General features: G+C 38.4%; 2 protein-coding genes across 46 annotated transcripts in view; one reads left to right on the top strand and one right to left on the bottom strand.

Moving 5' to 3' along the window:
- LOC309857731 (uncharacterized protein) overlaps positions 1-24,179 on the bottom strand; it is an 83,150-nt gene that overhangs the window by 16,464 nt on the left and 42,507 nt on the right. The window contains exons 1-2 of one of the 4 annotated variants that reach the window (XR_014307880.1): positions 7,632-7,675; positions 6,102-6,208 (exon numbers count right to left, since the gene is read on the bottom strand). The exons of 1 other annotated variant lie outside the window; for it this stretch is intronic. Coding sequence is in view for 1 of the 3 variants with exons in the window: in XM_082750495.1 (XP_082606621.1) it covers positions 18,375-18,472; positions 19,824-19,957 (232 nt within the window). In the remaining 2 variants the exon portion in view is untranslated. Of the gene's footprint in view, positions 1-6,101; positions 6,209-7,631; positions 7,676-16,476; positions 18,473-19,823; positions 24,178-24,179 lie in introns of those variants that run through there. 2 more of the 4 variants (XM_082750495.1, XR_014307878.1) reach the window with 2 other exon arrangements.
- Positions 1-24,179, top strand: part of MEF2C (myocyte enhancer factor 2C) — a 154,688-nt gene that overhangs the window by 119,399 nt on the left and 11,110 nt on the right. For all 42 annotated transcript variants that reach the window (XM_082750463.1, XM_082750482.1, XM_082750466.1 and 39 more), the window contains 2 exons: positions 3,205-3,391; positions 6,617-6,664. In XM_082750463.1, the coding sequence (XP_082606589.1) occupies positions 3,205-3,391; positions 6,617-6,664 (235 nt within the window). The remainder of the gene's footprint in view (positions 1-3,204; positions 3,392-6,616; positions 6,665-24,179) is intronic.

The raw sequence follows: 24,179 nt of genomic DNA, 5'->3' as shown, positions 1-24,179 counted from the left end.
TGACTGCAGTTATCAAGGCAAGAGGTGATGGTGCTGGAATCAGAGTGGTGGCCATTCGAATGAGAGGTGTTTGGAGAGTGGGTATATATGGAAGTTAAGCCAATAGGATTTCTGGGTAGACTGGGTGTGGGAAACAGTGAAGATTCTTCAGGGGGAACTCCCAAGGATTTTATTCTATGCCATTGAAAGCATTGTCATCAGTTGGAGATGAAGAAAGCTATGAGTTGAGCTAGATTGGAGTTGATTTGGAGATGTCTATTAGACATTCAAGTAGAAATATTGAGATTGCTGTTGGATATGCAAGGCTGAATAAGGAGAGAGATCAGAGCCACAGATAAAGAGCCATGCCACTCTTAAATTCAAAGATCAGGGAGAAATGAGAACCTGCAACAAAAGCTTTTCAGCCATCGAGGTAGGAGGGAGAGTCCAGAGTTTTGAAAGGAAGAAAGTTTATCAAGAAGGAGTGACAGCTGTGTCCAAGTTAAGGATTGAGGAGTTCCCATTGGATTTCTCACCCTGAAGGTTAATAGGGACCATGACAAGAGGATTTTCAGTGAATGGTTGGAGGAACACTTTTTAATGGAATGAGTTGAAAGAAAACAGTATGCCATATTTACAACCCAAATTACAAAAGCAGAATTGCCATTGGTGATACGATTTTCCAAGATGGTGAACAATTTTTAATGAAGTTTCTTACATAGGAAAGTAGAATATTCCCTCAATGCACACGGTAATTGCACTTCTGGAAATTTCAGTATATAGTAAAATCCATGTTTCAATGTATGAAAATACCTTGTGTTTGTAGAACAGAGTTAGTTCTGATTCACATCATTATCAATGGGTTTTTTCACACAGATGAATTGTCCAGTGGTGGCTTTTCAAAATTGAATAGGACAAGAGATGATTCTTTGTTGTGTTGAACTGTCCCACATATGACGGCATATAGAACACCTGCCTACCTACCCAGAAAATACCAGCCACACCCCCAATTATTGTGACACCCCAAAACTGTACCACAGATTTCCAAAGTGTTCCCTAGGGAGGGAGTTCACCCTTGTAGAGTACCATTATTCTAGATCTAAAGAGTCACTATAATGGCTTTGGGGAGAAACATGGTCATTGAAGGGAGTTTAGTAGAAGAACTGTTGGTAGATAGGTAGAGTTCAGTGAAACCCAAAGGAATGGTGAAGTATATTACAGCTTGCAACCTGGAAGCTGTTACCAGCTTTTAACCAGGCCTAAAGGAGCAAGAGGACACAAAAGATACCAGTGGCACAGCAAGATCTGAGAATATAGAAGACATGACACCAAATGAGGCGTGACCTTCATGAGCAGAATACAGCCTCTGCCAACCTGTGGCTCCCAGGGAGGATGCTATAGTAGCCAAATACCCTGACTTCTCTCCTACTCTCTGTACTTCTGCCAGTGCCTCCCCTGGCCCAGCTGAAGCCAGAGGGCGGGGGGAGCCAGGTGGATACAGCCTGGAGACTCAGCCTGCCAGGCCCAGAGCAATGAAGAGGTTGGAGAGCGGATCTGGAGGGGCAAATAAAACCTCCCACAGTTGTTTACCTTTGTTTTCTTAGGTATTCTAAGTAATTCTTATTTGGCCTTTTACTACAATGCAATATTTCATTCAGTCTACAGACATTTATTTTACAACATAAACTAATACTTTTTGTTGTTTAAAAGACTCTGAAAATTTGAGCCTCTGGAAATTCATTCTTTGACGTCTTATCCAACATTTATGTTTCATTGTATCATGATGTTGATCCAAAGTTATTGTTTGTTACTCTGCTTAAAATAGATAAAGTCTTAATAAAGACTGACTGTTTTAATAAAGCACTTTAGCATTTTTATCTTGCTGTAAAACAGTGAGGAATCAAAGACATTTGTAAAAGAGTTATGAAATATTTGCTTCTGTTCGTATCAATATGTCCAGATCATGGAAGAAAAGAAAATAGGAAAAATAAAGAGTAAGAAAACATAAGCCTGAATAGAGAGTAATATTGAAATCACCACCAGGATAAAGAGCTTTTGCAGAGCATGACATAAGATACAGGCTCGCCAATCAACGAGGAAAGGAAAGTTGATGTTAAGATCACTGAAGGAAAAAATAAAATAAAATAAAATAAAAATGAAAACCTTTGAGTCACATGCACATAGGCATTTAAACTTACACACTGGCTTATCTGAAATCCTGAGGGAATGTTTTATGTAAACCCTGTCTCTAACAGATCTATTAAATACACACACACACACACACACACGTATCCATTTTATAGTAAGAATGCTGTATGCTCTGACACCGTAAGTCCTCTGGCAATATGTGCAAGCAGTATTTTCATTTATAATGTTAAAACATTTTTTTAAAAGGGGGGAGTTGTAAGTATGATTGGTTAGTACAAGCAGAGAAATAAGCATGATTTTGCTTAAATTGCTAAAATAATACCAAAATATCAATAATTGGGACCTAATTACTCTAATGAGGTACCCGCACGACTTCATTTCACTAAATATTTGCCAGCTTTTCCTTTGAGATAGAAATCTTGTTGTTTGTCAGTGTCCACGTATCCCCCAAAATGTAAAGTGTAACCTATATTCTGAACTATCATTTTAAAATATGAACTATTGAATGATACATGCTCTGTTGAATTCTGTTTCTTGAAATGCCTATTATCTTTAGCATTACTCTCAAAAGACAGACTTTTAAAAATAATAATTAAAGTACAGGTGCTATTCACATGCTTGGAGATGATTTTATATCATTAAACTTCTGCATAAATATGCTTCAATAAGCAATTAAACTGAAGACTCTGGTTTGCATTTTAATCCTCCTCTTTCTCTGTGAAGTCATCACAATCATGTACCTTTGATCTTGCAGTCATTTCTGGCACCAGATTCAGACATCACAAATGAACAATTATTACTTAATAGAATGGAATTCGAAGACAATGGAGTCTAATGAAATGGGGCTTTGTTTTAAACAAAAGTGAAACGTTTTCTAATAGTTGCGAAGGAAGAGTTCTAAGTACATTAAAGAAATCAATTTATGATCTGAACATCTTGAGAGCTCTCCTTAATGGTCTTATAGACACCAAGCAGCTTGGAATTTGAAATTTTTCTTGGAAAACTAAAGGCTGTCTGTACATGAGGACTTCTGTTTCTTTTCTTTCCTTTTACCCACGTTTTTCTCTGCTCCTACAGGCTGTTCCACCTCCCAACTTTGAGATGCCAGTCTCCATCCCAGTGTCCAGCCACAATAGTTTGGTATACAGCAACCCCGTCAGCTCACTGGGAAACCCCAACCTTTTGCCGCTGGCCCACCCTTCTCTGCAGAGAAACAGTATGTCTCCTGGTGTAACACATCGACCTCCAAGTGCAGGTAACACAGGTATGTATGTCCTCATATGCATGCAATGTTAACAAATCGGGAAGGAGCCACTCTTGGCACAAAGGGTATTTTATCACCAAGATGTAGACTTTTCCAGGTTTCCATTTGTTATGTTTCCTCGTTGCGTAAGATCCACCTTCTTGGGGCACCTGGGTGGCTCAGTGGGTTAAGCCACTGCCTTCGGCTCAGGTCATGATCTCAGGGTCCTGGGATCGAGTCCCACATCGGGCTCTCTGCTCAGCAGGAAGCCTGCTTCCCTCTCTCTCTCTGCCTGGCTCTCCATCTACTTGTGATTTCTCTCTGTCAAATAAATACATAAAATCTTTAAAAAAAAAAAAAATCCACCTTCTTTTTGGTCTTCAACCCCATCAGCCTGATTTTGAAACCTCCCATAATCTGCTATTTTTCCATTTAGACTCCCACCCACCTCTCATGTGGCTATATTTCAACTATATTTCTCAAACAGCTATATTTTCAGCTCTATTTCTCAAACAAAAAGTCAAACATCCTTGGAGAAAGAAAGTCTTCATTTTTTTGCTACTACTCTCCTCCTGCCTAAGATGCCATTTCTCATCTTCCTCTTAGCCAGATTATCACCTTTTCCATAAAATCTTCCCCTGTGTCCTCTGATAGCATTTGTGCCATTTAGTTATTTCTTAGTGTGGTTGGTTTTTATTTACTTATACAGAAACTTATACCACAGAGGACTGAAAGCAGAAAAGAAATGTAATAAAATAGTGTAACTTAAGAAGTGTGAAATAAAAACAAAACTTAGAAATGAAATTAAGAGGACATCATAAGAACATATATACCTGCCACAAATTAGTCTCAGTATTTCTAAGAAATCCCCACTGTTGTACAATGTGCGGTGTCCCAGAGAAAAGAAATTATTGCTCAGGAAAAGTCCAACCATTCTTCATACTCAGATCAAGCAAAATACAGTATATGATATGCTATATTGAATTTGTGTCTATTTCCCCACTGGATTTAAAGAATCTTGGAGGGAAGACAGTCCTCCTGGATTGCCAATTTCACAGTTGGAACTAAATAAATGTATACTGACTATAACCAAACAATCCCCTTATATCTCCAAAAGAAGCACCAACAATAATTATATTTCTAAATCATAGATAGCAAAGCATTGTATATTACATTTTACTTTTTTAAAAAGCACTCCATAGGAAATTTTTAGTATGTCTTAGGCACACATAACTATATTAAAGGCAATTTATTCACAAAATAATTTTTCCTTGAGAATACTTCAATATCTGCCTTGTAATTAAAACTAAACATGAGCCTTGGTGGCTCAGTCATTAAGCATTTGCCTTCAGCTCAGGTCATGATCCTAGTGTCCTGGGATTGAGCCCTGCATCAGGCTCCCTGCTCAATGGGAAGCCTGCTTTTCCCTTTCCCAATCTCCCTACTTGTGTTTCCTCTTTCACTGTGTCTCTCTCTGTCAAATAAATAAAATCACAAAACTAAACTAAACCTTATTCCTATTTAGTACAGAAACTTCATATAGAAAATATAATCAAAATCAACCAAATGATAAAATCTTGATACATCCTGAGTCCGAGAGATGTGTATAAAGGATGCCATTATGCCATTCTCTCTGCTTTTGAATATGACTGAAATTTTTCATAAGAATTTTCAATACCATATGTTATTCCTTTCAGATCACACTCAAACACAGTTGAATTCCCTGCATGATAAATTCATGCTTGTTTATTTTTTAAAAATTTCATCCTTTATCTCCAAAATATTATTTGATTGGAAATAACAAACATTTCTTTAAAAGTAAGGAACAGGGCGCCTGGGTGGCTCAGTTAAGCCGCTGCCTTCGGCTCAGGTCATGATCTCAGGGTCCTGGGATCGAGTCCCGCATCGGGCTCTCTGCTCAGCAGGGAGCCTGTTTCCTCCTCTCTCTCTGCCTGCCTCTCTACCTACTTGTGAACTCTCTCTGTCAAATAAATAAATAAAATCTTTAAAAAAATAAAAATAAAAATAAAATAAAAGTAATGAACAGGGGCACCTGGGTGGCTCAGTCATTAGACATCTGCCTTTGACTCAGGTCATGATCCCAGGGTCCTGGGATCGAGCCCCGCATCAGGCTCCCTGCTTGGCGGGAAGCCTGCTTCTCCCTCTCCCTCTGCTTGTGTCCCCTCTCTAGCTGTGTCTCTCTCTGTCAAATAAATAAATAAAATCTTTTTTAAAATAAAATAAAATAAAAGTAATGAACATATTCTTCAAACTCCAAAACCAGAACCAACTAATAATTATAGACTGTCACTTAGGATCAGTTAGAAAATAATCCAGCCGAGGGGCATCTGGATGGCTCAGTCGGTTAAGCATCTGACTCTTGAGTTCAGCTCAGGTCACAGGCTAAGGGTTGTGAGATAGAGCCCCACGTTGGGCTCTGCACTGGGTGTGGGCCTGCTTGAGACTCTCTCTCTCCCTTTCCTTCTGTCCCCTACCTTCCTCTCTAAAGAAAAAGAAAGAAGGGGAAGGAGGAAGGAAGAAAGGTAGGAAGGAAGGAACGAACAAAGGGAGGGAGGAGGGAAAAGAAAAGAATCCAGCTGATATTCTATTCTTTTGGCTAAATCGTATTCCTTAAAACGAACAGTAATTATTATACCGAGTATCTTATTGAACTCTCCCAGCTGTCATATTTTAACATTGCCAAATTTAAGTTAGCAGAGAAGAAGCATACCTTTCTAAATTTGTAGCAATGAAATCTTCTCTGTTGTGTCAGTAAGGAAAATTCAGGTAGTCAGTGAGGTCATTCGCTGTGAGTAGATTCATGAAATGACCAAAGTTCTGGACAATTAGCATTTTACAAAATTAATTATATAAAAATACATTTACAAAGAATTAAACATCAAGTGTAAGTTTACTTCAACACACAGTCAACCTTACTGCTTTTTTTTTTCCACTTTCTATAAAACATCCAAAAATGAAAATTCAGAGACCATTTAAACTTTGGATTTTTTAAATGTAACCTTCCTTAGAACGGAAGATTCTGCAAAATGTCAGTGATTGAATGTAGGCTTAATGTTTGAGCTCAGCATGTCATAATAAAACAAATGTCAGCCATCCAACTTAGGTAATATTTTACAAATTCAGGACCCTTGGGAGAGCCAGAATACTGGGATTGCTAAAGGTAAAGTGTGTTGTTCTGTGGACCTGTGGCCTTTCCTTCTTCTGATCTTTCTCTTTAATCCGTAGGTGGTCTGATGGGTGGAGACCTCACATCCGGTGCAGGCACCAGTGCAGGTGAGCGGGGATTTCTGGGCCACAGCATGGATCATTGTTCAGGGTTTCTTTGCTGGGCGATTTGCAGGAAGTAAGTCTTTTGAACCAAGTAGGGAGATGTGTGAGCTGTATGGAAAAATGGCCCCCAGAACTTCTCAAGCATTTTTATGAAGCAGGAATGGATGGATTAGTAACTTAGAAGAAAACTAGAACTTTTCTTAATCAGACTTCAGCTAGTCCACATAACCAGAAGTGAAGGCTCTGATCAAACCCATTTAATCCTAGATACAATCTCTGGATACAAAAGTACCTTTAGCAAGACTTGCCTATTGAGTTCTCTGTGAATCATTTCACATTAAATGTGAATCTCTCTCCACCCAAAGAAGTACCAAACTCCTGGTAGAATGCATGTTTAAAAGGAGAGGGTATTCCTCTGAAATGAATCATAACTTACGTGTTAACTAATTGAATTTTAATTAAAAATAAATAAGTAAGTAAATAAGTAAGAAAATAGTAAATAAGTTAAAGGTGGCAGGGAGGGGCATCTGGGTGGCTCAGCAGGTTAGCATCTGCCTTTGGTGCAGGTCCTGATTCTCGAGCTCCGCATCGAACCCTGCATTGGGTGCTTTGCTTATCTGTGAGTCTGTTTCTCCCTCTGCCGCTGACCCTCCCTTAAAGATTTTAAAAATCTTTAAAAATTTTTTAAATTAAAAAAAATAAAAAGGAGGGAGTGAGAGTGTAACCATTCAACAATATTGTTAATAAAATAAAACCAATTTTTACATTAAAATTAGCTCTTAAAGAATATGAATATGGTGTACTCCCAAAAAGCCATTTAAATATATTTTAAGTCTTGGGGCGCCTGGGTGGCTCAGTGGGTTAAGCCTCTGCCTTTGGTTCAGGTCGTGATCTCAGGGTCCTGGGATCGAGCCCCGCATCGGGCTCTCTGCTCTGCGGGGAGCCTGCTTCCCCCTCCCCCTCTACTCACCTCTCTGCTACTTGTGATCTCTCTCTCTCTCTCTCTCTCTCTCTCTGTGTCTGTCTGTCAAACAAATAAATAAAATCTTTAAATATATATATATATATATATGTATGTATATATGCATATAAACTCTTAAGGATTTCTTCCACTACATCCAATCATGTTATAGGCACACTTCCCCAGGGTTCCATATTAATTCATATTATTGTAATTATTGAGATATTGATGTCATTTTCAGAGCAGACGTAAGACAGCACAGTAGTTTTTAATGCAAACCACAGTTCACTATTGGCTTAACAAGTAACCATGGTAATTCCTGCCGCTGGAACATGATATACATTTAAAATAGTAGGAGACAGGCCTGAATGACACAAGGTTATGTTTGAAATGTCAAAAAAAAAAAATTCAAGCTTATTAAAATATCCATGGACAACTAATTAAAATATTTTGCCAAGGTCAAATATAATAGTCCGCTAATTATAAGAAAGAAGATAAAATCAGCATACAAAAACATTTTTATAAATATATCCATTTGGGGGAAATGTTTCTCCTTCTGATACTGGCTCTTCACTAATTCAGTGAGTCATAAAGAAAAAGAATTTGGACTAAACAGTGAATTAACAAACACTATCAATGGTACTAGCTTCCTATTTTATCAACCTTTTAAAAATTAGGTAAAGTCAAATTAATGAGTAAACTCAATATACTATTTTTCTGGACATTGAAACAAAATGCTCATTTTTTCCCTCGAAACATACTCTGAGGCTTGCAGCCTGAAAATTACAAAACCAGATCAAAGCCAGACCAGTGTTGCTCGGATTCAAGTCTCTGCCAAAACTACAGTTAGAGAGAATGGTAGGGACTGAGAACTGGATTATCACAAAGACCAAGAAAAAGATAACTTTAAAAAATGGTTTTGATGTTATGATATTTTATCCAGTATCTCAGTGCTTTTATAGGAACATCTGGTAGTGGTGAAAAAAGTTATCATATGTAGTAAAAAAAAAAAAAAAAAAATGGGGGGGATGGGTTACTCAGCCCTAATGGAAATAGACTCTTGTTTCTGCTTAATAGCTAGAATGCTTTAGGATTCTCTGTTGAAAATAAGAAGTGTTTGGTTGTTCAATTATGCTGTCATTGTCAATTCTCTGACAGCCCGCTAAGTTTAATGGCCCTCCAGGGACAGAGAAGACGGTCTTGTAAGTGTAAAAGTTAGCCACATATCCGGCTATAGCGTCATTGAACTAAAAAAAATCTTACAAGCTTAGCAAATGTATCTTCCTGCATCAAGACCTCTATCTACCACAGACATAAGAACCCTTCAGGGATGCCTGGGTGGCTCATTGGGTTGAGCCTCTGCCTTCATCTTGGGTCATTATCTCAGTGTCCAGGGATCGAGCCCCACATCGGGCTCTCTGCTCGATGGGGAGCCTGCTTCCCCCTTTCTCTCTGCCTGTCTCTCTGCCTACTTGTGATCTCTCTCTCTGTCAAATAAATAAATAAAATCTTAAAAAACAAAAAACAAAAAACCTTCTACTTCAAAAATAGAAGGAAACAAAAAGAAAGACACTCAGTTGCACCACCTTGATGATAATAAACATTATATCCAGAGGAATATATCTCGTAGCCATGAACATATAACTTTTCCAGTGTCTATATATTTGTGAGAGAGTTAGTTCCTTACTTTTTAAAAATAGAGGAGGAAGCCCTTTCTAACTCTGGCTCCACAGAACACCTGTTGCAGATGCCACTTAGTAGAGGCAAGCTCCTGTCAGGTCCTGCTGCAGGCTCAGCCGTCTTCCCCTTCTTTCTCAAACCCGCCAGTATCATGTGTCAAAGCTGAATATATCTATGCTGATGTCAGAGAATCACATAACACCAGGGGAAGCGAGGCCAGCCAGAATGTCTCTGCATTTTCAGAAAAGAAAACTAAGGCAAAATGGCCGAAAGATAGCTTCCAAATTTCGAATATTGTCATTGAAATTCAACGTCTCTGATCAAGGTAGAAAGTCTGTGGCCATGTGCACACAATTAAATACTTTTCGATCTTTGTATTTTTTTCAAAATCAGATGCTCTCAATGGTAAAAAGAAAAAAAGTGGGGGGGGGCGGGTACAACCATGCAGAAAGGAAGTGAATTTAACAATTAGTGTGTACTTATAAATACCAAGAGACCAAAGAGATAAGGATTCTCTTTTTCAGTTCAGCTCAGTGATATAGTAAAGCAACTTTCCCATCCAGCCCCTGAACTATATAGTTCTCCCTCATCCCATTATCCAGTGGATCATCAAGTCTTACCAACTCTGCCTCCAAGGTACTTCTTAAATCCACTCCTTTCTCTCCATTCCCATCCCATTGCCCTGGTTCCGGTTCCTAGCAACGCTCCAGGACTGTTTCCAGAGCCCCCTAATTTGTCTCCCTGCTTCACGTTGCGTTCCCCTCCAGTCTCTCCATGACTGATTAGCCTTTCTCAAAGGCCTACACTAATTGTAGGTCATCCTTCATGTGCCTTAAGTCCAGACATGGCTTCCCATCTCTCTCAGAATTACCCAGGAGCCTCTTATCTCTGGCCCAGCCTTCCTCTCTACTCTTAAACCTTCTTTTCTCCCGCTGCCAGCAAGAACCCTGCACTCTAATAACACAAACATTTAAATCGCCCTTACTATGTGCTTTACAAAAAGGAACTCATTTATTCTCATAATGGTTCTTTAAAGTAGATATGCATATTATACCCTTTCCATAGATGGGGAAACTGAGACAGAGAGAGGTTAATTGCCCAACGTGGAACCCAGGCAGTCTGGCTCCAACATTCATGCTCTTAACCTCTTCATTGCGCTGCTACTTTGCAAACAGTATTGAGGCCACTTGCCTTTACATATGCATTCCTAGTGCTCCTTTCCCTCAGCTTCTTCCTGCTCCTGAGCCCTCCTTGTCATCCCTCAGAATTCGGTACAGCCATTCAGGGGGAATTATGCATCTCTTCTTTTTTCGCCCATGGAAGCCTGCTCCCACATCACTTATCTCATTGCATTGTTATTGCATTGTCTGGGCACACATCTTTCTCCTGGACACTCAGCCCTCTAGGGGCGGACTGTGTCTTTCTTACAGGTTATATTCCCAGCTCAAGACATAAGAGAGAGTACATGGCAGATACTCAGTTTATGTTTGTTAGCTGAATAAAGGAAAAATTAATCTACTCGTTATGAATTTTTAATAATGTTGATGTGAGAAAAGAAAGAATACTTCAAAGAAATAATGTAATTTTAAATATAAAAAATAGACCCTCGATTTATAATTCACAAAAATAATATATTCTTTTGGTAGCCGTACAAAGAATAGTAAATTATCCGGTTAAATGACTGAGAAACATTGGCCAATAAAGCTTTACTAACTTTTCCAACATACTTAATTAAAATCCTGAAGAACTGATACACAGCAGTAAATGAAATGTGGGTTGGTACATCAGACCATCACAAACCACCTCTTAAAACAATAAACCTCTTATCACTTAAATTGAAGCGGTTTCAAAGATGAAGGCAAAAAGTAACAAAGAAGTAACAGGATGAGGTTGTACTCTTGATTTAAGGGACGTATACAGCAAGTCATTATAAGACATTAGCAGTGGTGACATTTCTAGGTTTCAGTTCACAGTTATTCATCCAGTGCTTAGTCCCTTCCTCTCAACAGGCAAAATCGAAAGTCCCCGCTTTTTTAAATTACATTTTGTCATAGCTGTGTAATTAAAGCTTTTAGCATGCTAATCTTAGTGGTTATTGATAATTGAAGATCAATTTCAAGTGGATTTTTGTAATCATTAGACTTAATAGAAATAAAAGGTAGGCCCTCTCTTTTTCAGCTCCACTTGATGATAAAGTATAGCATCTTTCCCATCCAGTCTCGGAGCTATGCCTTGTTTTGGATTTTTCACTATCCTATTAGAACCCTTTGTTTTCACGTTGATAACATAGCTGCTTTTTTATGGAGTACAAAGTGCCAATATGCTCAAGGATTCGTGACTGAGACAAAGAAGAGAAAGAAAGGGAAGGATGGAGAGGCGAAGAAAGGAAAACATTTTAGGAATCTCTTTGAAAATTTAAGAGAATTTTACAATCTACATAGCTATGTGACAATAAGGCAAAGGAGATTTATGTATATTGGTTAATAATTTTAATTGGCATTTATTGTAAATTAGGTATAATTTTATAAAAAAGAAACTAACAGCTGTTTCCTTATTTTGATTGTTAATTGTTTACTATTTTATGCGTTTGGTTGTCAAGCATTGTCACTTCTGGAATGCTTAATTTATATCAGCTAAATACATGGAAACTTGGTGGCAGCGTACTGCTGCGGGTAAATCACTGAGCAGTGACTTAAAGAAGGAGCGCTAGCTTCCAGGCTCTGAAAGGACTCCATCTAGCACGACCTTGGGCTGTGACTTTGAACCTTTGAACTCAGAACTCACATTGCAGATAAGATACAGGCTTTCCGTGCAATGTTTCGTGATTATATAATGATAGAACTTCACTTACATGACTTTTTTTTTTATAATTCATTTAGTACTGGAAAAGAAAAATTTAGCATATTATAAAATAGAACTGAGGAGAGGAAAAGGATATACAATATTAAATTATTCTGTACCAGTGCCATTGTTTTGCAAGTATTTGTTTTTGAGGATACTTATCAAAAGTTTCTTGGCTGACTTTCTTATCAGCCAGAAAGACTTCTCTGCAGTTTTCATTCACTGATTTAAAGTATCAGTAAAGTGGTTAAAAATTCCATCTAAAAGGATTGGCTTTAACAAGTTTACATTTTTGTTACCTAACAATATACAGATTCAGACAGTGTAATATTCAAGAAAGAGAGATGGATATGACTTAGTTGCTCTGAGACAAGAAAACTATTTTTGTTAGCATAAAATACAACTTTCTACTGCTTTTTTAAATACTGTTAAGCAGCATGTGGGAAAGAATCCAAATTAATAGTCGGATTCTTGTTTTGGTGAAAGTATTATTCTGTTAGTTTGAATTATTCTAAATAAAAATTTTGAGTTCATTTGCAGTTTTACCTTGAGAGTTCACCCAAAACATAGAGATCCATCAGTATTGCTTTATTATTATCCATGAAATTAAGTAACAGTGATATTTTAACCCAAACCAAAGTTATTATCTAGATTTATTAAAGGAAAAAAAAAAACTTAGTCCTCTTAGTTGGATGATCTACAGCATATGATAAAAAAAAAAAAAAATTAGTGTCCGCTTCCCATACACAAGACCTGGAAAATTATAAATACCTTGTGAAAGGGCGCCTGGGTGGCTCAGTGGGTTAAGCCGCTGCCTTCGGCTCAGGTCATGATCTCAGGGTCCTGGGATCGAGTCCCACATTGGGCTCTCTGCTCAGCAGGGAGCCTGCTTCCTTCTCTCTCTCTCTCTCTCTGCCTGCCTCTCAGTGTACTTGTAATTTCTCTCTGTCAAATAAATAAATAAAATCTTAAAAAAAAAAAAAAGAAAAAAAAAAAATACCTTGTGATGCCATTTCCTAGGGGCCAACATTGAAGTAGGAGAGGCAGGTCAAAGAGAAGGTAAAGGAAGAATGTTAAAGGCTAGGTCAAAGTATTATAAAATCCGTTTTGACCCCTGTAGTTTAACTTAATTCTTAAGGAGTTTGATTTCCACAGGGGAAAACAAAATCTCAAATTACAGCTCCCTCAGGAGTGTTTGAGCAGACTTTAGAGTGCCTTGTATATTTCTGACCTCACAATTTATATCTTTTGTATCCCCATCTTCCTATTACAGTCAGTAAAGCAATGTGAGAATTTGTCTCTTTGCTCATATCCCATTGACTTGAGAGCGTGACCAACAAAACTGTGGTTGTTTTAATATTAATACCAGCAGTTTAATATTTTCTCCTAAAATATTAGTTTTACTCAGCATTTTTCTTTATTTCTCTTAGCAGTTCTTTTTCCTCATACACAAGTGGTTTCTCTTCTTGCTTCTAGCATCACCATAAGATTTTATTTGGAGAGAATACAGAAAGAACGGGTCTTTTCAAAATCATTACTGATATGAAATTGTGCATCAATAGACAGTAGATGCTGAAGAAGGGATGTGGTTAAAAAAGCCCCTCTTTTGGAAATAAAACTTTTTACCTACCAGGGACTTTTTGGGGCTTCAAGGCTGTTGGCCAAGAGTATAATTTGCTGTTTTTAGACAAACATTTGCCAGTCACTTAAATTTTACAGTTGGACTTGCATGGTGTGTTCACTCAAATCTCAGTCCAAAGAGTACTAAAGTCATGATGACGTCTCATATTTGAAAGAGTAAATAAAATATATCCCTTTAGTTTATCTTCAACTAAAGGAAACTATATTGTACCAAAATATGGAGAAACAATTTTAATTTATAATCTATGGATGTGACCATGGGATGCTTTAATATTCACCGGGTTTACTTATTATTGTTCCATTTTAATCGCTTTAACTGAATTTAATATTTACTTGTTAGCTGTTTTGCTAAACACTATGCCCTCCTTTTACAATTTCTTGACCTTACACTCCATGTACAACCTCCAGTTACGGTAAAGAACTGATTAGTGTGGGGGAGAAAACAGCCTGCTGTATTAATATAGGTTATTATTAATGTAGTAATAATAGCAAATCTAAATCTATGGTCAATTTACATAAACATGATTACATTAATTTACATGACAATCATGAAAAAAGGAACTTTCAGTTTAACACTAAGCAACTCGGAGATAGCTAGAAAATCATGGTGCAAAATTTTTGCACAAGCAGTAATTTGGAGAAATAATTCAGAGGCAGATATTTAGAAAAATAAAATAACCAGTGAAAACACATGACATATAAGTTATTCTAGGGATGACATTATTGCCCTTGGAAAGGCCGTGAATTCCCATTTTTAGGATTGTTGTGAAAATTAAATGAGTAATGATAGAAGGCAGCACCTTGCACAGTTTCTTTCACCAGATTAAGTGCTTATTAATAAATGTTCGCATTGTCAGTATTATAATTACCTATATTCTTGATTTCCTAAGGAAAAAATGAAGCTTAATGCCCTCCTAGTAATATTTATTAAAGGTATAATAAGCAAGTAGAGCACTAGTAGGCTTCACAGAGATGTCTGCTGCGGCCCCTACCCTCAAGGGTGGGGATAAATAGAGTATAGGAATCAACCTGAGGCAGAACAGAAGTGCAATGCAGTACAGTGCAACACATTTCACTTTGAACATTATCATCTTCTGATGTGTTTGCAGCAGTTGTGTAAATGTTAAAACCACAAGTAATTATTCCTTCTCTTCTGTCACGTTCTCTCTAATTTGTACTGTCTCAATATTTTTGTTTATAAAAATGACTGAGAGAATGAACGATTGTGTCAATAATGAAGACACCCCCTCATTTTTAGCAAAGAGACAGCCCCAAAATCTCAAGAAGTGAACAATTAAGTGAGTCATAAATCTATCATTCATTGTTAAGTGGAATTTTTTTTTAAGATAGCAAGGTTCAGTATCATTTTTATGGTGCAATTAAAAACTATCCCTTCAGTAAATCAGTACTCAAAGTAGAATGATATTTTGAGTGCCTTTGTGCATTGAAAACATCAGGTTGTCAAATTCCTCCTTATTTGCAAATGGAGCTTTTATTCAAAGAAATACAAGGATGCATTCTAAATCTGAAACATCTGGCTTTTGTAATAAAGTAGTAGAAGCAGCTTGTGTTTTGGATTCAAATCAAAACTGTCCCACTTACTGACAAGTCACAGAAGCTCCCTGAACCTCAGTTTCCTTATCTGTCAAAAATTGGGATGATAATGCCTGACCCACATGACTGCTAGGACAAATGAAAGACTCGTTTGCCAAAACAAACCTGCTTTGTGACACAGACTCTCAATCTTTGAAAAAACAAGTCAGTAATAAGTAAAATGTCTTTTCTTAACTGCCTCACAATCCAGAGCCTATTGTATGCGCTGAATGTTCAACGTTCAGGATCTAGTTGGCAGGTAGACTGTTAATTTCACAAAAGATATAAAACAAAACAGGTCCAAGAAATATCAAGGACAAGTTGGGTAGATATGAACTCCGTGAAGGTCTGATTCAGCATCAGGGTGACATGGTCAAGTAGAAGAGGCAAGCTCTTTGTAGAATGTCTGCTGCCCTCTAACTGGTACAGCCAAGAATAGTCTTGGCTTTTGTGTATTCCTGGAGTATTTTTCTAAGAATACACCACAAAAGACACTGAGGTTTCACAGGAGTTTCTTCATAGTCTAACATTATATATTATTGTATTATTTCCCTAAGAAACCCTCAGATAGAGTGGAGACTTGATTTTATGTTTAAGAATCTGTAATCAGGAGTCTTTACCAGGATAAGAACCAGAAAATCTGCTCTGCCTCTATTCCACAGTAGGCATATTAAAGTTTTCATCATTCCCAGATTTCTGACCTCCACATGTTTTGTGGTTGCCTTTTGCCTTAGAGCCATCCCATGAAAAAGATCTCCTTTTCCCTCAAAAGAAAAAAAAAAAAGATCATGATTCACAATAGCTAAATAACATAGTTTCTGCACTTTTAACAAGGTTGAGGCATTCAAGCCTCAGTGAATATAACTGAATTCTAGAAGGTCATAGTATTTTTCTACTAAAAACTATTTAAAGTGCATTGCTTCCAGTAGGGTAGGAGGAACAAGTTTACTATATACAATTTTTTTTAAAAGATTTTATTTATTTATTTGACAGACAGAGATCACAAGAAGGCAGAGAAGCAGGCAGAGAGAGGAGGAAGCAGGCTCCCTGCGGAGCAGAGAGCCCGACGTCGGGCTCGATCCCAGGACTCTGGGATTTCAAATGACTGTGAAAAGATGTATGTTTGAGATACAAAACAGTGTCCTAATACTGGAAACTAACTTATCGTAAACTAACTCAGATATAAAATTAAATGACGGTAGTGAGCATTATTATGTATGTGACACCTCTAGTTTAACGAGAAAGTATGCTATAAATGTTTTCAAATTGTTCCAATGAAAGAAATAAAAAACCTAAGTTGGTTAAACCTTTTGCCAAAGTAAAAACAGAAAATCAATACATCAGAGGTTCAACTGGGTGCTCTCCTGTGGCAGTTTGCCCCAAATTCCAAAAAATAAGATACCATTAACAAATTACAAAACAAAATCAGTTTATACACCTATGTATTAAAAATTATTCTCCAGGTAACAACTAATAACAGATACTCTAAAACACTGAGCATTTCACCATCGTATTAAGTGGCTCTGATGGAAGCTGTTCTCTTAAATTGACAATAGGTAGGTAAACATCTTTACCCTCCATTACAGGAGAGGCTATCGACTAAAATATTACAGAATCTACTTTTAAGAGCATATTTAATCATCCACTCGAAATAGCACACTGAAAGTTAAACAGTTGCTCTGGCATTTAGTGTTGCTGAACCCAATATTTCCTATTTGTAAATATTTATCTATCCCAGAGACCAGAAATACGGTTTAGAACATCACCATTCTGTGCCTCTTTGTCTGAGTTCAGCCTTTTCTCAACCAGAAATGCCATTTCTGCCGGCCACGCTGACTGTGTTCCTGAAGAAACCCCATCACCTCTGGCTTAGGATGGCCCTTTGGGTCTCTCACATCCCTGGTGTCACCCTCTACTCCTTTCCTCTCTTCCTTCACATTCCTATAATTTTAGAATGAGATTTGACACAGGGGGTTTTCAGAATTCCGGAGTGTGCCAGTTCTCAGGGAGCAGGTCAACTGCCGTCCTTCAGAGCATGGCATCTGGACACGCTGCTGGGTTCAAATCATGGCTCCATCCGCTGAGAGCTGTTTGACATTGAGCAAGATGCTGGACCTCTCTGTTGTTAAGCTTTCTCATTATGCAACACAGGGATCCTATTCGTACCTGACAAGGGTGTCAATGCAAGGATTCAAGGTGCTTTATATCCATGTATAATAGCCAACAATTCTATAGCAGTCACTAAGGGCCTGGTACTATTCAAGGTCCTCAAAATGTATGCTTGATGTTGTGGGTTCTACTGATAAATAGTACTCTAGAGAGTGTTTGATATTGTTAATATTATTGCATGGTCATGTTGGGGAAGGCTGTCTCAGACAAGTATATGAGAGGCTCTGATTCAGATTGCATTTATGCTTCTCTCACACCGATGAAATGATGGCTTAGGGTTAAGAAAGCTACGGCTCAGTGTGGTTGGTGGAACTCTAATGGAGACCTCAAGACCAGAACTTGGATTTATCTACTTCATCCTCCTTTGACCATCACTCCTTCACTCCTTCTGCCTTCTAGGTCTTCCTGTCTCTGCCGCCTCCTTCCTCCCGTGGTCTGTGGCAGATGCATCCTAACTAGCTTTTCTATGGCAGTCTAACCTCTGATCTACCACTTCCACGGACACCCTTTTCCTAAAGCACAGTTAAGGATGTCACTTACCACTCACAAACTCTAACTTTGCTTAATTTCTAGTGTAAGAAGTTGAATAAACATTTAGCGTAAAGACTAGGGTGTAACGTTAACATGATCTGAGAGGTCTGTGTTAGTCAAACTTGCTTCTCCAGCTTCTGAAAACTGCATACTCTAAAACCACTGGTATTCCATTCTCATGGGAATACTCGTCCTTCCCCAATACAGTCATGACTCTGAGATCTTTCATGTATCCCCTGTCTCCGGGAAGTCTCTCTCTCTGGACCACCTAGTAAAATCCTGCTCGTTCTTACTTACCACACTTCTGGCATTCTTTTTCTTGGGATATCACGCAGCTCGACTCTTGGTGGAATGTTCCATATGAGTAAATTATGGTTGAGATGTATAGAGAAAACCTGTGGCAGGAAGCGTAAACACTCGTCAGTAAAGAAGAAAAGAGGCTGTGCCTCAGAGTTTTCTTTTTCATCAGGGAAAATTCCTACTTTATTTGATTCTACCACTTGCAGTTAGCTAAGGTAATGTGCTGTGAAATGATTAACAGGTGCAACAAGTGAAAAAGAAGCTTCAATTAACTCTCTCTAAACAAATTTAGTAGTTGGGCACTTGCGTGATTTCCTGACTTTAATATCATATGGTTGATGAGCAGTTTGTCTCAATGGTGTACTTGGTCATCAGTGTGTAATCATTATCTAAAATAAGAAATGTTCTCAAGTAGCGCGTAGAAGAGAGACCCTCGATATTTGAAATTAGCAAGTAACATATTACACTTTCAGTTTTCATCTCACGTTCCCTCAGTAACTTAACTTTTGGTGCCATTCCTGAGTAGTAATTCCTAATTTTTCCAGCATAGTCTGTATATCCATTTTTCAAGCATCTGAAACACTTAAAGAGCTAGTCCTCTGCATGTATCACTGCTTCGAATTGCAACGAGATAGAAGGGACTGTGTGTTCAAGGTGGGCTGAGTTGTCTGAACTCTCGTGAAAGAGTTGAGGTGTTAGCTGATTCTTAAAAATGAATTTCAGGGGCACCTGGGTGGCTCAGTGGGTTAAGCCTCTGCCTTCGGCTCAGGTCATGATCTCAGGGTCCTGGGATCGAGCCCCACATGGGGCTCTCTGCTCAGCGGGGAGCCTGCTTCCTCCTCTCTCTCTGCCTGCCTCTCTGCCTACTTGTGATCTCTCTCTCTCTCTCTCTCCTCTCTCTCTCTGTGTCAAATAAATAAAATCTTCTTAAAAAAAAAAAGAATTTGAATTAAAAGGAGAGCAGGGTGCTTGGATGGCTCTTCAGTTAAGTGTCTGCCTTTGGCTCAGGTGATGATCCTGGGATCCTGGGATCAAGCCCCACATCGGGTTCCCTGCTCAGCAGGGAGTCTGCTTCTCCCTCTCCCTCTGCCCCTCTCACCACCCCCTCCGCCCCTGCTCTCTCTCTCTCTCAAATAAATAAAATATATAAAAAAAACAAAAACAAGAAGAGAGCAAACACTGCTAGAGCAAAGACACAGGCGTATCCAGAGGGCTGTGAGCTTGGCTGTAGATGTTGGGAATTAGGTGAAACAGAGGGGGGTCAGACTATGCGCAGTTCTGAGAGCCAAGCAGGGCACTGACCCAACAGTGTTAAGTATGGTCTGAAAAAGTAACATAACAGAAACAGCCCTTTAGAAAAAATGTTAGAGAAATTCTTGAGACTGTACGTTAGATTTATTGTCACACACGTGCACATAAGTCTGCATACAGCTTTAAGGAGCTCACGGTTTTCGTGAAGCCAGTCGTAAGGTCTGGTGAAAAACCCTACCACTGGAGACCAGGGACCCTGATAAAAGACCAAGTCGAATGGCGATGAAAGGCTTCCTTAGTATGGTGGCAGCGGGGATGGAGGGAGGCATTTCTGAAGAAAAAGAGATTTGGTATCTGATTGGACAGGGAGCTGGAGGAGGAAGCAGGGATTTGGTATCTGATTGGACAGGGAGCTGGAAGAGGAAGCAGAGATAGTCAAAGAGGACAATTCAGGAGACTGAAGAAAAAATGTTGCCCGTGAAAAAAATTAGCTGTGGTTCATAAAGACTAGTATCTGTTTTGTGCTTATTAGTTTTGTATGCTTGTATTTATAATGGAAGTCCTAGGGGGAAGGTGATGTCTAAACATCCAAGTAAGAGGAAGTTTTAGAACTTTGGGCTCAGAGAGAGCTAGCTACATGCTCAATTGCGCTCTGTGAGACAAGGCAAAATGTCCTTCTCACAACATCTTAAGCCAGGAATATGTTCTTTGAATTTACAACTTCTTAAAATAGGAGTCAATAAAAAAATTAAAAAAAGGCAGCAAGTGTTTTCAGGTTAACTGGGGAGAAAAAAAATTTTTTTCTCCTAACACCACATTTCAAGTTTTGTATATTTACACTAGTTTTAATATGAATGTTTAGAAACTTGTAACCGATCCAGGTCGATTCTGTTATCCTTCCTACAAATTATATTGTGAATGCTTAAATTGTTTTATTTTATGTGAAACAATATTTTTAATCAAATCAAACTATAAAACAAACTGACTCTAAAGTTGGTCTGTTCTTCATTTCTTATAATCTATAATCAGGAAATCCATTCACTCATGCTTTATAATTTTTGTGCTTTGAAGTGGTCAGAGGACTGTGACATCTGCATAAAGTCACATCTGAATTGATTGTGGTCCAGGCGGAGGGTAACTTTAAAACACAGCATGAAGAAATGTTGAATATGTATATTAGAAGGTTATTGAGAGCTGGCATTTCCCACCCCCTGACCCCTGACTTTGAATGAGACCATTCTCTTCGGTGAATTTATCTTAAGGTAGGACAACAGCCTCAACGCAGGCCACAGCGTTCTAAGTGAGGAGGAGGCCCGCGGTTTCAAAGCCAGTTTAAATGCAGGCTCTTCTTAGCAGTAAACCACACGCATGTATTCATCATTGATTTTCAAATGATAGGTTTCTATATCACTGGTTTAGGATCCACAGTCTTGCATTCCTGAATCTATATTATGCCAAAAGAATAACAACTTGGTGGCTGGAAACAGAAATGGTTATTATACGGCTCCAAAATGCTAGCTGGCACAATATGCTAAAAACAGAAATTCACCGGTAAAAGGCAGAATTTATTTGTTCTTAAAAATAACTTTATGCTCTAAAAATGTGAATTTAAGAAGTGTCATCGTGGTTCAAAATATTTTATGTTCAATATGGAAACACCTTAAAATATGTGACTAATCTTCTAAAATGGCATAATTTCCAAATAACAGGAAATATTCCAAGAGAAAAAAAGAATGCTTTCAAATCCTTTTTTTTTTTTAGTTTTGAGACATTTATTGGATGAAAAACTATAATGTATGTTTACTGGTTTTTTTTTTCCTGCTGCCCTGATCATTGTTTAAAAATGTGAGCAGAAAGATGTAGGTTTTGTTGGAATTTCTCAGAGAGTTTACTGTAGAAATTTTTTTTTTTTTTAATTTTCAAAAAAAAACCCTTTTCTCAGAGCATCCGTGAAGCATTTCCATTTTCACACACTGGCCCAGTGCTTGTCATATCACAGGACAACACATTTCACAAAGCGGTTTTACTTCCTTTTAGCAAAATAACTCCTCCATGCAAACCAGTATTGGCATCTACCAAGCAAGAGTTTTAGTTTCCTCTGATCTATTCAAGCTTCACTGCACTGCTTAACTGACTCTTTCCCCCCTTCTTTTGAAATTACCCACCTAATTTTCCATTTAATTGTTTATTTAAACCAGATCTCATGCAGGCTTAAGAGATAAGTGACATATGTATTGAGTGTATCAGACTGAACTTCAGCTGACAGGAAAGTATAGGGCAAATTTTGTCTTGGTTTTCTCAGCCTCTTTTTATCCAGTAGAATCTATTAATTAAAACAAGAGCCTTAACATATTCACAAGAATGATTCAGTTAAGACACATTAAATATAAATTTATTTTTTCAAGCATTTTTCTAAGTAAGCAAATCCTTTGTACCTCTCCTAGTGATACTCGGTAAATGTATTTGTTTCACATAGCAAATTTTGCCACCAAAAACTGTCCAAATTAACTGGAAAAGAAAATTTTGGCTTTTGACATATTTAGCCAGCTGTAGAGAATTTAGTGACTTTCAGTGAAGTTTTATTATAGAAGAGTAATTTATATTCAAATTCAGCCAACATTTCCTAAGAAACTACTGTGTCCTTGACACATGTTTTGGTGGGGGTGAGGGGGTTCGTTTATTTTTATTTTTCTCCCAGTAACTTGGAGAATTTTACGGATGACCCAATTGACAGATTTAATCTTGTAGTTATTTGTTATATATTCAGCCTGTTTATTCATGCATAAAATGAGACAGGTAAATGAATGGGATATGAAGAACAAATGTGCTCTACACAGTTTGCCTCAAATGTATTTTAATTCAAAAGAGGTTTCCATAAATATTTCCTGAAATATACCTGTGCTTTGCCTTCCCACTCCCTCCTCATCTTTAGCTCAGGCCATCACCATATTTCCAGACTGCTTCATACTCCCAGACCTTCCACATTACAGGATACCCCAATGCCAGTATATCTCTCTGTCCCCTTAGAGGCCTGTGTACGGCCTCTGCTCTGTGACCCTCTTGGGTTTGCATTTATACCATTTAAATCCAAGATGGAAGTCAAGTTCTCCATGTCCTTCTAAGGTCGTCGACTCCCCTCTCTTTTCATGAGTTCCCTACTAGCCAGTTTGCTCTCAGTGTCCCTGATTGTGCTCTGTAAATTCCCACCTCAGCCCTTTCCCCGAGCCCAGTCACAAGCTCAGCATGTCTTACTATCTCTTCTCTTTTTTCAAGGCCCACATCAACTCCTGACTCTTAGGTGAATCTTCACTGGATAATCTCTTCCCTCCTAGGAGCTCACTAACACTTAGTCTGGATGGCACCTCTCTGTAGGCACCTGCCCCGAGGCCGCATTGTCCTGGTTTGGACATTTCACATGTGTGTATTGAATTACCACAAAGGAATTGCAGGGCGTTTGAGGACCGGGGCCAAGTCCTTGCCTCCCCACAGGGTAGCACACAGTATCATTCGTCCTGGGGTAATAGACACTTGTGTTTTAGGATAATGATAATGATGACTGACCATAACAGTGAGGTTTAACTGTCTCCTTTAGAGAACTTCAGAAAACAACTGTCTAGTTTTCCAGCAAGGATTGTCAAATTGGAGAGCGGGTCTCTATTCCTCTGCAGTGAGAGGCAGCAGAAAAAAACCAACAGATGATGTTCTGCCTCAGCTATGGTTGTACCAACTCCCTCCATAGCTCTTCCTGTCATGGAGCAATGTATTTTGCATTATGAGAAATGGCATCCTTCAGACAGCCGGTTCTGTTAGTGGCGGGTTAAACATCAGCTACCTATCTACAGGAACCCTTTCAATGTCCATATTAGATGACTCTTCTTGTGCCGTGGTGAATCGGCACCACAGTGGAGGCAACATGCCTTCATTTCAGCTCTTAAGAAGGAGTCCTGCTTTTGAAGGAGAACAAGACTTCAGGGTCATAAGCTGAACTTGGGAGGAGGGCAAACCAGACGGAGGAAAACCATAAGGAGAAACCACTCCAAGGAAAGGGGAACTCAGCAGCAAACTGTGGAAGAGGCCACCCCTCCTGCAGGTCCTAGAAATTATAGTCTTACTGGTATGCCCTTTCTTCACTTGAGGACACACAGACACACAAAATAAAAACCAAAACCATTGAACTGAAAGAGTGAGTCACGCCAGTCAGACCTTTGCCAAGCTAGTCAGCTGAAGTGCAGAACCGATTCTGTGCTTTTCTTAGGCCCTGAACAACGGTCTGACTTTCTTCCTGAAATTTTTTTTTCATAGAATAAAAGTATATGTCGATTTCTGAGCGAGTTGGTATATATTAGCTCTTCTCATTAAAACATGTTTCGTCTTCCTTCAGAAATATTTAAAAACTAACTGACTGGGTTAGTCTTCACATGGAGGCTGTTAGTCATCCTACAGACTTTGTTGTATGTCTTACCCTGTTAAGCTTTGATTTTTAATCTCTCATAGTGTCTTCTATAGAAACGTACTTGAATCTAGATTTCTTCCTGAATACTTTCATTGTTT

This window comes from Mustela nivalis (genome assembly GCF_964662115.1).
Source record: "Mustela nivalis genome assembly, contig: HAP1_SCAFFOLD_1155, whole genome shotgun sequence".
Taxonomy (NCBI): Eukaryota; Metazoa; Chordata; class Mammalia; order Carnivora; family Mustelidae; genus Mustela; species Mustela nivalis.
Note: the sequence above shows the minus strand (reverse complement) of the source record. Positions and strands in the feature narration are given on the sequence as shown.